This window comes from Schistocerca americana, unplaced genomic scaffold (genome assembly GCF_021461395.2).
Source record: "Schistocerca americana isolate TAMUIC-IGC-003095 unplaced genomic scaffold, iqSchAmer2.1 HiC_scaffold_23, whole genome shotgun sequence".
Lineage (NCBI taxonomy): Eukaryota > Metazoa > Arthropoda > Insecta > Orthoptera > Acrididae > Schistocerca > Schistocerca americana.
The window spans coordinates 3,404,109-3,419,064 of NW_025725939.1; the positions used below are offsets into that span (position 1 = coordinate 3,404,109).

The 14,956-nt window shown below is 54.6% G+C and overlaps 1 protein-coding gene across 1 annotated transcript in view; it reads left to right on the forward strand.

Annotated features, from left to right (window-relative positions):
* Positions 1–4,761: 4,761 nt before the first annotated feature.
* Positions 4,762–14,956, forward strand: part of LOC124575301 — a 53,260-nt gene continuing 43,065 nt past the window's right edge. Inside the window, exons 1-3 of the mRNA XM_047131163.1 lie at positions 4,762–4,767; positions 12,706–13,151; positions 13,735–13,888. Of these exons, the coding sequence (XP_046987119.1) occupies positions 4,762–4,767; positions 12,706–13,151; positions 13,735–13,888 (606 nt within the window). The remainder of the gene's footprint in view (positions 4,768–12,705; positions 13,152–13,734; positions 13,889–14,956) is intronic.

Genomic DNA, 14,956 nt, shown 5'->3' on the forward strand with positions numbered 1-14,956 from the left:
GATCGGAGTATGGAAACAGATCCCTTCATCTGGCAGGTAGGTTAGAAAATTTAAAAAAGGAAATGGACAGGTTGAAGATATAGCAGAAATTAGAGAGGTTTGGTGGCAGGAGGATGAGGGCTTCTGGTCCGGCGAATAAAGGGTTATAAATACAAAGTCAAATATGGGTAATGCAGGAATGGTTTAGTAACGAATAAGATGGGTGGTTGTTTGAGGTTTAAGGGACCAAACAGCAAGGTCATCAGTCCCTTGTTTCAAATATGCTCCATTCCGCTAATGCGACATCTCAGGAAAGTCAGAACAATAAAACGGAAAAAGGTAAATACGTAAAAGGGCAGACATGTTGTCATTGGTAAAAACAAAATGAGGGAAGTCGGCAAGAGAACGAACCCAACGCTATGCTGAAGCAGCATAGGCAAGACCACCTGTAACTTAAAACGTGCAACCGCTAGAATGTAGAAATACGTATGGGAAAAGGAGACTAACCAATCCTTAAAAAACAAAGAGGTAAAAACAGAGTAAAAGGGGAAGAAAAGAGGATCTCGGTCAGGGAGGTGAATCGGGAATCTCCCAACATGGCTTACAGTGGGAGACACCCAAACACTCACCGCCCTGCCCCAACACCAGAGAGAGATTAAAAACCTTAAAACTGAGAATAAGAACCACTTTCCCAGAGGAAACCGAGAACCAGAGAGACCATCCGGGAATCGTCAGCCAACATCAAAGGTAAAGTGCAGGGGAGTCTGTACTTAGCACGCAGAGCCAAAAGAAGGGGGCATTCAACCAAAATGTGGGCTACTGACTGGAGGGCTCCACAACCACAAAGTGGGGGTGGCTCATCACGCAAAAGAAAACCATGGATCAGCCTGGTATGGCCAATGCGGAGACGACACAGTATGGTTGAGTCCTTTCGGGAGAGGCGAAAGGAAGAACGCCACGGGCCTGGTGTCACCTTAATCGCACAAAGTTTATTAGACAGGGGAGTAGCCTCCCAAGAATTGGCCCATGACTGTGCGAAGTGGGATTTTACGTGAAGCCGTAAATCCGCTGCAGGAGGGGCTACAGAAAACGGGGGTAAGTAACTGCTCCCCCAGCCAAACGATCAGCGAGCTCATTACCCGGGATACCCACATGGCCAGGGACCCAAAGGAAGTCAATAGAACAAGCAGCATGGTGAATATCAGCAAGATGTTCATGGATGGCAGAGACCAAGGGATGGCGCGAAAAACACCGGTCAATAGCAAGAAGGCCACTCATCGAGTCCATACATAACAAAACGCGGTTGTGTTGGGACTGTTAAACAAAGCTAAGGGCCTGGTAAATTGCCATCAATTCCGCAGTAAACACCCCACATGTGGGTGGCAGCAGATGATTTTCCGTTCCAACAGAGGACTTGAAGGCATACCCAACATGATCAGCAGACTTAGAGCCATCAGTGTAAAGAACAACAGGATCACGAAACTCCCATAAAATTTGGCGGAAAAAGGAACGCAACACCACCAGGGGGATGGAATCCTTCGCACCTCCATGGAGATCCATCCGAATTCGAGGCCGAGGAACTAACCAAGGAGGGGCGGAGGGGAGGGAGCGAGGAAGACAGGAAAAAGAAGGAAGCTGAAAATCACGGCAAAGAGACGCAAGGCGGAGCCCAACCGGTAAACCCGCCCAAGGGCGGGAGTCGGGTGTGCGACGTCCATGGTCTTGGAACAGGATAGAATAGGAAGGATGATTGGAGAGGAACGGATAGTGAGTGCATAAGACACCAAAAGCTGGGACCGCCGAACAGAAAGGTGGGAGGGGGGGATCCCAGCTTCAACCAGGAGACTATCAACAGGGCTAGTAGGGAAGGCACCGGTGGCCAAACGGATACCACGATGGTGGACTGGATCCAGCACGTGCAGTGTGGAAGGAGCAGCTGAACCATAAACTTGACAACCACAGTCCAAGCGAGACAGAAATAGAGCATGATAAAGACGGAGAAGGAGGGAACAGTCCGCACCCCAAGAGGAGTGGGCAAGGGAGCGAAGGACAGTGAGTTTACGGAAACATCCTACCTTCAGGAGTCTCATAAGGGGCAGCCAAGTGAGCTTGTTGTCGAAAAAAAGACCCAGGAAACGAAACTGTGGGACCACAGGCAATCGCTGTGCAGCGACATAGAGCTCTGGATCATGGTGGACCGTAGTACGGCGACAGAAGTGGCCCACCCGCGATTTTAAAGGAGAGAATTGAAACCCGTGTGCGAGGGTCCATGCAGGGGCACGCCGTATAGCCACCTGGAGCTGCCGTTCTGCAGATGCCATCGAGGAGGAACTAACCCAAACGCAGAAATCATCCACATTCAGGGCATGGGCGACCAAGGGACCGACAGAGGCCCCAAGTCCATCGATAGCAATGAGGAAAAGAAGGACACTCAAGACAGAACCCTGTGGGATGCCCGTCTCCTGGGTCTGTGGAGAACTGAAGCAGTACCAACTGGAACTGGCGGATAAAAATCGGTAGTGGGCCCCAAAGACCCCACTGATGAAGGGAAGTAAGATGTGATGGCGTCAAGCCGTGTCATAGGCCTTGCGAAGGTCAAAAAACACTGCAACCAAATGGCGGCGCTGGAAAAAGCCTGCCGAACTACGGATTCCAAGCGAAGTAAATTATGGATTGGAGGCCATCCCTCTCGAAAGCCACACTGGTAATTGTACAAGAGATTCCGAGATTCGAGGACCCAATTGAGCCGACATGCTACCATCCGTTCAAGTAACTTACAAACAACATTGGTCAAACTAATTGGCCGATAGCTGTCAACAGATAGGGGGTTCTTACCAGGCTTAAGAACAGGAACCACAATGCTATCCCCCCACTGAGAAGGAAGTCATCCTGGAGCCAGATATGGTTAAACACCTGAAGAAGATGTTGCCGTTGTGGAGCACTGAGATGTTGAAGCAGTTGGTTATAAATGGAATCTGGGCCAGTGGCCCTATCATTAGAAGAAGATAGAGCAGAAAGAAATTCCCATTCAGCAAAAGGTTCGTTGTAAGATTCTGACTCACAAGGGATGAAACATAAGGTGGAAGCTTCAGCTCGCTGTTTTTGGTGAAGGAAAGCAGCTGGATAGGAGGCTGACGCTGATGCCACAGCAAAATGGGTCGCAAGATGTTCTGCAAGAACTAATGGGTCCGTACAAATGCCATCTGGGAGGTGAAGGCCTGGGAGGGTGGACGGCCGATGGCAACCTTGGAGACAGCGAAGTGTAGCCCATACCCATGACAGAGGAACAGTAGAACCAAGGGAAGAAACGAATCGTTCCCAACATATGCGCTTGCTCTGTTTGATTAAATGACGGGCTTTACCGCGGAGGCGTTTAAAGTTAGTAAGGCTGGATATGGATGGGTGCCTCGTAAGGTGTTGCAAAGCTCGACGGCTATCATGGATGGCAATGGCAATGGCCGTACTCCACCATGGGACTTGCCAGCGACGAAATGGTCCAGAAGAGCGCGGGACAGCAAGGCTAGCAACGCCAAAAATCGCCTCAGACACGTCAGGTAGGACGTCATCAATACGACACGAAAGAGAGGGAGAAAACACGTTCTTTGCAGTGTATAGAGGCCAATCGGCGCGTCGGAAAGACCAACGAGGTAACCTGTCCATCGGGGAGCGGGAAGGGATAATCAACGGGAAATGGTCACTATCCAAAGGTCGTCGTGTGGCGACCAGTGTAATGAAGGGAGGAGAGAGTGAGAAGAAAGACAAAGTTCAATGGCAGAAAATGTACCATGACCGGCACTGAAGTGAGTAGGGGAGCCATCATTAAGAAGGCACAGGTCGTGGTCTGCAATAAATTGGTCTATAAGATGACCTCGTCTAGATGGAAAGGCACTGCCCCACAAGGGATGATGAGCATTAAAATCCCCAAGGAGGAGGAAGGGAGGAGGAAGTTGCTGAAGAAGGGCAGTTAAGGCAGCAGGTGTAAGAGTGCTGTCAGGAGGGAGATAAAGATTGCAAACTGTGACCGCAGAGTCTAAGTGGACCCTAACAGCAACTGCTTCCAATATAGTTTGAAGAGGAATCCACGTGCTAGCAATGTCTGTACAGACCAACGTACAAACGCCACCAGAAGCCCACAGAGGTCCAACCCGATTTCGACAGAAAACACAGAACTCACGGAGGGTCGGTGAGTGAGCATCAGTAAAATGAGATTCCTGGAGAACCACACAAGCTGCAGAGTAGGACGAAAGAAGGGATTTCAATTCCAGAAGGTGACGATAGTATCCATTACAATTCCATTGGAGAACCACAGAACGATGGTTTAAATGGGGGCTGAACACGCTAGATCTAGTCATACCGCCGGGTCCCCACCCGTCACCGACAAGGAGGGGGCGACATCCATGAACGACAGGTCAGAATCCGGTTGTGAAGTCGGGGAAGGGACCTCCGGTGACACCAGAGGCTCTTTGTCCCGGGACTTATGTTTCTTCTTCTTTTCAGGCTGAAATCGAGGAGGGCTGTGTGGCATAAAGGAGCCAGCTGCAGCAAGATCAGGAACAGAAAGAGACCGGGCGACCTGGGGGCCGACAGACCGCGGCTCTCGCGGTCGTCGCGCGGCAGCAGACCTTTGGCTTGGAAGGTGCCGGGAAGGGGCATCCCGGGAGAGGCGCCCTTGACCGGCAGACGCCGAAGGAGTGGGACACTTCTCCGGCTGGGGAGGGGGAGCAGCGCCCATAGGAGGAGGTGTGGGAGCCGCAGGGGAGGGGGGGAGGAGAGGGGTCCGCAATGGGGGTAAGGAAGGGGGAGGAAGGGTTGTAGGTGTAACCAAGGCATAACTAGATGTCATGGACACAAGGTGAAGTCGTGTATATTTCTTACAGACCTCTGTGTAGGTTAAACGATCGAGGGACTTATACTCCTGTATCTTCTTTTCCTTCTTATATACTGGGCAATCTGGTGAACGTGGAGAATGACTACCATGACAATTTACACACACAGGAGGGGGAACACAGGGACTCACCTCATCGAGTGGACGTCCACAGTCACCACAGAGAGGGGCCTGTGAACAGCGGGAAGACATGTGGCCAAAACGCAAGCACTTAAAACACCTCATAGGAGGTGGGATGTACAGCTTCACATCACAGCGATAGACCATAATCTTAACTTTCTCCCCTTCAAAAGCCAGGATAAAGGCACCAGTATCAATACGATTGTCTTTAGGACCCTTCTGAACACGCCAAACAAAGTGAACACCACGCCGTCCGAGATTGTCCCGAAGTTCATCAGTTTGAAGGATGAGGTCCCTGTGAAAAAACACACCTTGTACCATATTTTGAGACTGTTGGGGGGTAATGGACACAGGAATTGTGCCAAGATGGGTACAGGCACGAACGGCCGCAGATTCGGCAGCTGAAGCAGTTTTTTTCGGCAACGAACCCGACCGCATTTTGCTCAGGGAGTCCACTTCGCCAAGCTTGTCTTCAATGTGTTCCACAAAGACTAAAGGTTTGACACTGGTGAAAGTATCTCGATCAGTCCTGGTGCAAACTAGATAACAGGGGAAAGGTTTTGCCCCTAGCCGATGGGACTGACCCTCTTCCCAGGGGGTAGCCATGGAAGGGGAGGCCAAAGGGGCAAGAGAAGCAGCACTTGAGGAATCAGTTCCATGCAGAGAGATGGCCGCAGAATAACAGCCTGAATTCTGGACCCGTACGCATTTCATTTGCATAGCGTCCGCCCACTCTGATCAGGGGCTCTCCTCACGGGGAGCAACCAGCCACAGCAAGGGCCGTCTGGCACGCCGGCCATTGCTGGGGGTTCCGATGCTCCAGGATGACGAGCAACCACTCCAAGGCATGCATGAGGAGGTCACAGCTCAGGTATCAGAAGTGTGATCCCTGTGTGTTCAGGGGGCTCAACCAAAAGGGTACATAGCGACCCCACCACACGGGCTGGCTACCGTGCTGGCTATGCACCCTAGTATCAGACAACGACGTGAAAGAAAAGGTGGAATGTACTAGGAGGGCGCACGTCGGAGACACTAGGTAAGATGCTCTTCCCAAATGGCTCACACTATGGAGGAGGCATTTTGTAGTGGATGTCAAACCCCAGAGGAGACCAAGGAATGCCAAAAGGAGGAGACGATTATGCAACGAAGCCGAATTGGAAAACCAAAAGAACCAGGAGGATAGCGGGGGCCAACATAAGCAAGGACACCAACAGAGGGAGAGGAGAGGGCGAGGGGAAGGGGGAAATGAGGGAGGGGAAGGGAAGGGGGGGAAGGGGAGGGAGAGAGAGAGGGGGGAAGGGAGGGAGGGAGAGGGAGAGGGGGGGGGGGGTGGAAGGGAGAGGGAGAGGGGGGGGGAAGGGAGGGAGAGGGAGATTTTTTTTCCGGTAGGGTTTAAGGGCGCTCAACTGCTGAGGTCATTAGCGCCCAGTCACTGGTGTTAGAGCACAAGGAACCTGCTAAAACTCAAGGGGATTGGGGGACATCAAAAGGACCTGACGAAGATGCAGATGAAATAAGTAAAAGGTTAAATGTCTTTGGTCAAGCCAGTTAAAGTTATAAAACGCAGAAGACGAGCAGTTGCTCGAGCGTCATCAGCTAAAACATCCGGTAAGGTAGATGGCAGGGACAGGACAACACGAAATTGACTAAAACGGGGACACGACAATAAAACATGGCGCACCGTTAATGCCTGACCACAAGGGCACTGCGGGGCTGGGTCACCAGATAGCAGGTAGCGGTGGCTAAACCGGCAATGCCCAATCCGCAACCTGGTCAGAAGGACCTCCTCGCGCCGAGATGGTCGGGAGGAAGTTGTCCAAGCAGTTGGGAGCGGTTTTACTGCCCGGAGCTTGTTTCCTTGGAGGGATGACCAAGCATCCCACCACAAGGACACAAGCCTCTTACATACATCCCCACAAACGTCAGATGACGGGACACAATGGGAGGCTGGCCGAGGCTGGAGGACTGCAGCCTTGGCTGCAGCATCCGCAGCCTCATTCCCAGGCACTCCTACATGTCCGGGGACCCACAGAAAGCTGACAGAACCGCCATTATCAGCGAAACAATGGAGGGACTGCTGTATTCGTTGAATCAAGGGATGGACCGGATAGGGAGCCCCAAGGCTCTGAAGAGCACTGAGTGAGTCAGTGCAGAGGACATACGATGAATGGCGGTGGCGGCGGGCATACTGAATGGCCTGATGGAGAGCAAAAAGCTCGGCCGTAAAGCTGGAACATTGGTCAAGGAGCCGGTATTTAAAGGTGGCGGTCCCGACGACAAAGGCACAGCCGACACCATCGTCAGTTTTGGAGCCATCGGTGTAAATAAAGGTGTGACCAGCAAGTCGAGCACGAAGTTCGACGAACCGTGAGCAATACACTGCAGCCGGAGTACCCTCCTTCGGGAGTGCGCTGAGGTCGAGATAAATACGAACCGGAGCCTGGAGCCAAGGTGGTGTCGGGCTCTCACCCTCTCTGAAGGTGGTAGGGAGGGCAAAATCCAATTGTCGAAGCAGGCGACGGAAGCGGACTCCGGGGGGCAGCAGGGCAGACACATATAACCCGTACTGACGGTCGAGAGAATCAGCGAAGAAGGACTTGTAAGAGGGGTGTTCGGGCATAGACAACAGCCGGCAGGCATACCGACACAGCAGTATGTCACGCCGGTAGGTCAACGGTAACTCGGCAGCTTCAGCGTAAAGACTCTCGACAGGACTAGTGTAGAAGGCTCCAGTCGCAAGACGTATCCCCCGATGGTGGATGGAGTTGAGGCGGCGTAAGAGGGATGGCCGAGCGGACGAGTAGACGAAGCTCCCATAATCCAGCTTCGATCGGACTATGGACCGATACAAGCGAAGCAGGACAGTGCGATCCGCTCCCCAAGATGAACCGCTAAGAACTCTGAGGACATTAAGGGAACGTGTACAACGGGCCGCCAAATAAGAGACATGTGGAGACCAACACAGTTTCCGGTCCAACGTGAGCCCTAGAAACTTAGTTGTGTCCACGAATGGGAGAACAACGGGACCGAGATGTAAGGATGGCGGAAGGAACGCTTTATATCTCCAAAAGTTGATACAAACCGTCTTCTCTTCAGAGAACCGGAAGCCATTTGCCACGCTCCATGAGTAGAGGCTGTCTAGACAACGCTGGAGGCAGCGCTCCAGGAGGCATGTTCTCTGGGCACTGCAGTAGATCGCGAAGTCATCGACAAAGAGAGAGCCTGAGACATTAGGTGGAATGCAATCCATAATTGGATTGATCGCGATGGCAAAAAGGGCTACGCTCAAGACGGAGCCCTGAGGCACTCCGTTCTCCTGGAGGAAGACGTCGGACAATACGGAACCCACACGTACCCTAAACTTTCGATCCGTTAAAAAGGAATCAATAAAAAGGGGCAGACGACCGCGTAGGCCCCACTTGTGCATAGTGCGGAGGATACCTCCTCTCCAACAGGTATCATAAGCCTTCTCCAAGTCGAAGAACACGGCTACCGTTTGGCGCCTTCGCAAAAAGTTGTTCATGATGAATGTCGACAAGGTCACAAGGTGGTCAACAGCGGAGCGGCGGCGACGAAAGCCGCATTGGACATTAGTAAGTAGTCGTCGAGATTCAAGAATCCAAACTAACCGAGCATTAACCATGCGCTCCATCACCTTACAGACACAGCTTGTAAGAGAAATGGGGCGGTAACTAGAAGGAAGGTGTCTATCCTTCCCGGGTTTGGGTATAGGAACAACAACGGCGTCACGCCAACACATGGGGACCTGACCTTCGGTCCAGACGCGATTGTAGGTACGAAGAAGGAAGCTTTTGCCCGCCGGAGAAAGGTGGGCCAGCATCTGAACGTGAATGGCATCTGGCCCCGGAGCAGAGGACCGGGACAGTGCAAGCGCACGTTCGAGTTCCCGCATAGTAAAGGGGGCATTGTAAGTCTCCAGATTCAGCGAGTGGAAGGAAGGTCGCCGAGCCTCGTCTGCCTCTTTCCTGGGAAGGAAGGCAGGATGGTAATGGGCGGAGCTTGAAACCTCCGCGAAAAAGCGGCCAAAGGCGTTGGAGACAGCCACAGGATCAACAAGGACCTCATTACCTGAGGTCAGGCCAGGTACTGAGGAGTGGGCCTTAATGCCCGACAGCCGGCGCAGGCTACCCCAAACAACGGAAGAGGGAGTAAAACTGTTAAAGGAGCTCGTGAAAGAGGCCCAGCAAGCTTTTTTGCTGTCTTTGATGACTCTACGGCATTGCGCTCGGAGTCGTTTGTATTCAATACAATTCGCCAACGTAGGATGGCGGCGAAAGGTGCGTAAAGCACGTCGTCGAGCACGGATAGCGTCCCTACAAGCCTCGTTCCACCAGGGGACGGAAACGCGACATGAAGAAGAAGTAGTACGAGGTATGGAACGTTCGGCAGCATTGATAATAACAGCCGTGAGGTATTCGACCTGACTGTCACAACTGGAAAAATCGCGGTCCGGAAAGGTCGCCAGGGAGGAGTAAAGTCCCCAGTCAGCTTTCAGTATGTTCCAGCGCGAAGGACGTGGGGATGGGGTGTGGTGCAGGAGACGAACGACACAGGGGAAGTGGTCGCTCGAATAGGTGTCAGAAAGGACATACCACTCGAACCGACGGGCAAGAGTGGTAGAACAGATCGAGAGGTCCAAGTGGGAGTAGGTATGAGTAGAGTCCGAGAGGAAAGTCGGGGCGCCGGTATTGAGGCAGACAAGATTGAGATGGTTGAAGACATCCGCCAAGAGTGAGCCTCTTTGACAGGATGCAGGAGAGCCCCAAAGGGGATGATGGGCATTGAAGTCGCCAAACAGTAAGAACGGCGGGGGAAGCTGATCGATCAGGTGCATCATGTCAGCCCGACTAACAGCAGATGACGGTGGAGTGTAGACGGTACAAACGGAAAAAGTAAAAGCAGAAAGAGTAATGCGGATAGCTATTGCTTGGAGTGGGGTGGTCAATGGGATGGGATGGTAATATACATCGTCCCGAACGAGCAACATGACCCCACCATGAGCTGGGATACCGTCCACAGGGGCGAGGTCATACCGCTCCGAGGTATAGTGGGAAAAGGCAATACGGTCAGTCGGGCGCAACTTGGTTTCCTGGAGACCAAGGACGAGCGGACAGTGCAGGCGGAGGAGCAGTTGTAATTCCTCCCGATTAGATCGAATACCCCTTATGTTCCAATGAAACAACGCCATTGCTAGTCAAAAAGTTGGGGGAACGAGACGGGGAAGAGCTGGTCACCTCGATGGCCGCGGAGGGCCAGGTTGCGAGGCAACAACGCTACAACTGACGGCAGGCGGATCCGGTTCCATCGACTCGTCGCCAGCTGCGGCCGCTGTCCCTGATTGTGTAGGAGGGGCCGCATCATTTGCCGACAAAAGGCCGGCGGAACGCCTGGCAGCAGAGCGTCCCGGCGAAACTGAGGACGGCCGGGAGCAGCGACTCACGGATGAAGCGTCAGATGAAACGCGCCGGGGTGGAGAGGGGGATAGAGATTTCTTCTTGGAGGCCTTCTTGGAAGGCCGAGGAGGCACAGGGATGGTGGGCTGGACCCGAAGAAGGTCCTCACGCGTGGGGTCCGTTTTGGAACGCCGGACCTCGGAAGCTGGGGTCCGGAACGTTTCCCCGATGGACGCCTGAGAAGAGGATCGCTTCTCAGGTGGCGTGGGGGGAGGAGGAGGAGGAAGGGTGGCCCCTGGGGCAGGGGGGGTGGGGGCTGCGGGGGAGGAGGATTTGGAAGGGAGGGATTTGGGAGGCGGAGGCAGAGCCCCCTGACAGGCAGAGGAGGCGGAGGGGGGACAGGATAGAGGTGAGGATACAGCGGAAGGAGTGGACACAACTGAGGCAAACGAAGTGGCCAGTGACACGGGATGAAGGCGGTCATACTTCTTCCTGGCCTCAGAATAAGAGAGCCGATCCAAAGTTTTGAGTTCCTGTATCTTTTTCTCCTTCTGATAGGCGGGGCAGTCCGGGGACCTAGGCGAGTGGACGCCAGGACAATTAGGGCACCGAGGTGGTGGGGTGCAAGTATGTTCCTCACGAAGAGGACGTCCACAGTCGCCACAAAGGGGCTCAGCCTCACACCGGGACGACATGTGCCCAAAGCGCAAACACCTAAAACAGCGCATAGGAGGCGGGACGTAAGGTCGCACGTCGCACCGGTAGCACATCACCTTTACCTTCTCCGGGAGAACGTCCCCCTCGAAGGCGAGGATAAAGGCCCCGGTGTCGATGCGACGGTCCTTGGGGCCGCGCTGGACTCGCCGGACGAAATGCACGCCGCGGCGCTCCAGATTGGCCCTGAGCTCCTCATCAGATTGTAGCAGGAGGTCACGATGAAAAATGACCCCCTGCGTCCTATTGAGTGCCAGATGTGGGACAATGGAGACTGGGATGTCCCCTAGGCGGTCGCACGCCTGGAGTGCCGCCGATTGTGTGGCAGAGGTGGTCTTGATAAGAACGGACCCCGATCTCATCTTGCTGAGAGCCTCGATTTCCCCGAAGACGTCCTCAATGTGTTGAACAAAGAACATGGGCTTGGAGGTGGCGAACGTCCCCCCATCTGTTCGAGAACAGACCAAATAGCGGGGGAAGTACTTCGCCCCAAGCCGGCGGGCCTGTCCCTCCTCCCATGGAGTGGCCAAGGGGGAAAGGGCAGGAGAACCAGAACTAGAAACCGTACCTTTTCTTTTAGAAGACTCGGCCGCTGAGCGACCTGATACATGCTGACGTTTCATGTGCGAAACGTCCGCCCCGATACCACCCACTCCGACCAGGGGCTCTCCCCACGGGCGCCACCCAGCCGCAGCAAGGGCCACCTGGCAGGATGACCATTGCCGGGAGTCCTGATGCCCCAAGGAGACGGGCATCTACTCCTTGGCCAACGTGGGGAGGGTGCAGCTCAGGTATCGGCAGTACGATCCCTGTGTTGTCAGGGGGCTACAACCTAGAGGGTACATGACGACCCCACCACAACGGGCTGGCTACCGTGCTGGATTTCTGGTGCCATGGAAAGTCCATCATGATCGCTGGTGCAGATGGAGAGGCACTATGGGCGTAACGTGGACAACCCATCAGGCGTTTAGGCCCAATTTGAGGAATAATGGGTATGGTGACAACGCCGGTGCAATGCTGAGTGCCAAGGTCTTAGTGCACTTAGGACCAGTGGTACACCATGTAAGGTGTCCTTCCCCAAAAGGCTCGTACTTCTGTAAAATTTTGAAAAATGGAGGTCAAACCCCAAGGGGGACCATCACATTAAGGCCAAAACATTTGAGACTCCTTTTAGTCGCCTCTTACGACAGGCAGGAATACCGCGGGCCTATTCTAACCCCCAAACCCGCAGGGGAGGGAGAGGGAGAGGAGGGAGGGAGAGAGGGGGGGGAAGGGAGGGAGAGAGGGGGGGGAAGGAAGGGAGAGGGGGGAGGGGGGAAGGAAGGGAGAGGGGGGAGGGGGGAGAAGGGAGGGAGAGGGGGGAGGGGGGAGAAGGGAGGGAGAGGGGGGAGGGGGGAGAAGGGAGGGAGAGGGGGGAGGGGGGAGAAGGGAGAGGGGGGAGGGAGAGAGGGGGAGAAGGGAGGGAGAGAGGGGGAGAAGGGAGGGAGAGAGGGGGGGAAGGGAGGGAGAGAGGGGGGGAAGGGAGGGAGAGGGGGGAGGGGGGAGAAGGGAGAGGGGGAGAAGGGAGAGGGGGAGAAGGGAGAGGGGGAGAAGGGAGAGGGGGAGAAGGGAGAGGGGGAGAAGGGAGAGGGGGAGAAGGGAGAGGGGGAGAAGGGAGAGGGGGAGAAGGGAGAGGGGGAGAAGGGAGAGGGGGAGAAGGGAGAGGGGGAGAAGGGAGAGGGGGAGAAGGGAGAGGGGGAGAAGGGAGAGGGGGAGAAGGGAGAGGGGGAGAAGGGAGAGGGGGAGAAGGGAGAGGGGGAGAAGGGAGAGGGGGAGAAGGGAGAGGGGGAGAAGGGAGAGGGGGAGAAGGGAGAGGAGGAGAAGGGAGAGGGGGAGAAGGGAGAGGAGGAGAAGGGAGAGGAGGAGAAGGGAGAGGAGGAGAAGGGAGAGGAGGAGAAGGGAGAGGAGGAGAAGGGAGAGGAGGAGAAGGGAGAGGGGGAGAAGGGAGAGGAGGAGAAGGGAGAGGGGGAGAAGGGAGAGGAGGAGAAGGGAGAAGGGAGAGGAGGAGAAGGGAGAAGGGAGAGGAGGAGAAGGGAGAAGGGAGAGGAGGAGAAGGGAGAAGGGAGAGGAGGAGAAGGGAGAAGGGAGAGGAGGAGAAGGGAGAAGGGAGAGGAGGAGAAGGGAGAAGGGAGAGGAGGAGAAGGGAGAAGGGAGAGGAGGAGAAGGGAGAAGGGAGAGGAGGAGAAGGGAGAAGGGAGAGGAGGAGAAGGGAGAAGGGAGAGGAGGAGAAGGGAGAAGGGAGAGGAGGAGAAGGGAGAAGGGAGAGGAGGAGAAGGGAGAAGGGAGAGGAGGAGAAGGGAGAAGGGAGAGGAGGAGAAGGGAGAAGGGAGAGGAGGAGAAGGGAGAAGGGAGAGGAGGAGAAGGGAGAAGGGAGAGGAGGAGAAGGGAGAAGGGAGAGGAGGAGAAGGGAGAAGGGAGAGGAGGAGAAGGGAGAAGGGAGAGGAGGAGAAGGGAGAAGGGAGAGGAGGAGAAGGGAGAAGGGAGAGGAGGAGAAGGGAGAAGGGAGAGGAGGAGAAGGGAGAAGGGAGAGGAGGAGAAGGGAGAAGGGAGAGGAGGAGAAGGGAGAAGGGAGAGGAGGAGAAGGGAGAAGGGAGAGGAGGAGAAGGGAGAGGAGGAGAAGGGAGAGGAGGAGAAGGGAGAGGAGGAGAAGGGAGAGGAGGAGAAGGGAGAGGAGGAGAAGGGAGAGGAGGAGAAGGGAGAGGAGGAGAAGGGAGAGGAGGAGAAGGGAGAGGAGGAGAAGGGAGAGGAGGAGAAGGGAGAGGAGGAGAAGGGAGAGGAGGAGAAGGGAGAGGAGGAGAAGGGAGAGGAGGAGAAGGGAGAGGAGGAGAAGGGAGAGGAGGAGAAGGGAGAGGAGGAGAAGGGAGAGGAGGAGAAGGGAGAGGAGGAGAAGGGAGAGGAGGAGAAGGGAGAGGAGAAGGGAGAGGAGAAGGGAGAGGAGAAGGGAGAGGAGAAGGGAGAGGAGAAGGGAGAGGAGAAGGGAGAGGAGAAGGGAGAGGAGAAGGGAGAGGAGAAGGGAGAGGAGAAGGGAGAGGAGAAGGGAGAGGAGAAGGGAGAGGAGAAGGGAGAGGAGAAGGGAGAGGAGAAGGGAGAGGAGAAGGGAGAGGAGAAGGGAGAGGAGAAGGGAGAGGAGAAGGGAGAGGAGATGCATCCCTGGAGATAAAGAAGGCTGCACTGGCTCGGGTCCCCGTGCTCGCCACGTACGTATCCACAACATCGCCTGCAGCGCCTCTCCTGGACTAGTGACCATTTGAGTTGGATTCTAAATGACTGGACAACTGTGTCGTGGTCGTATGAGTCCCAATTTCAGTTGATAAGAGCCGATGGTAGGATTCGACTTGGGCCCCACAGACCCAAGTTGTCAACAAGGCGTTGTGCAAGCTGGTGTAACGGTGCAGGCTATGTTTACATGGGACGGACTGGGTCCTCAGGACCAATTGAACCTATCAGTGGCTGTAAATGGACATGTTTGGCTACTTGCATATCATCAGCAGCCACTGACGGACTTCGAGGTCCCAAATAACGGTCAAATTTCTATGGATTACAATGCGCCACGTTATTGGGCCACAACTATCTGTGACTCGTTTGAAGAACATTCTGGACAATTCGATCGAATGATTCGATTGCCCAGATCGCCTGACACGAATCCCATTTAGGGGACATACAGACAGATCAGTTCGTGCACGAAATCCTGCAATGGCAACACTCCCGCAATTATGGGCGTCTATAGAGGCAGCATGGCTAATTATTTCTGCAGGGGACTTCGAACATCGTGTTCAGTCCATGTCACATCCAATAGCTGCATTAC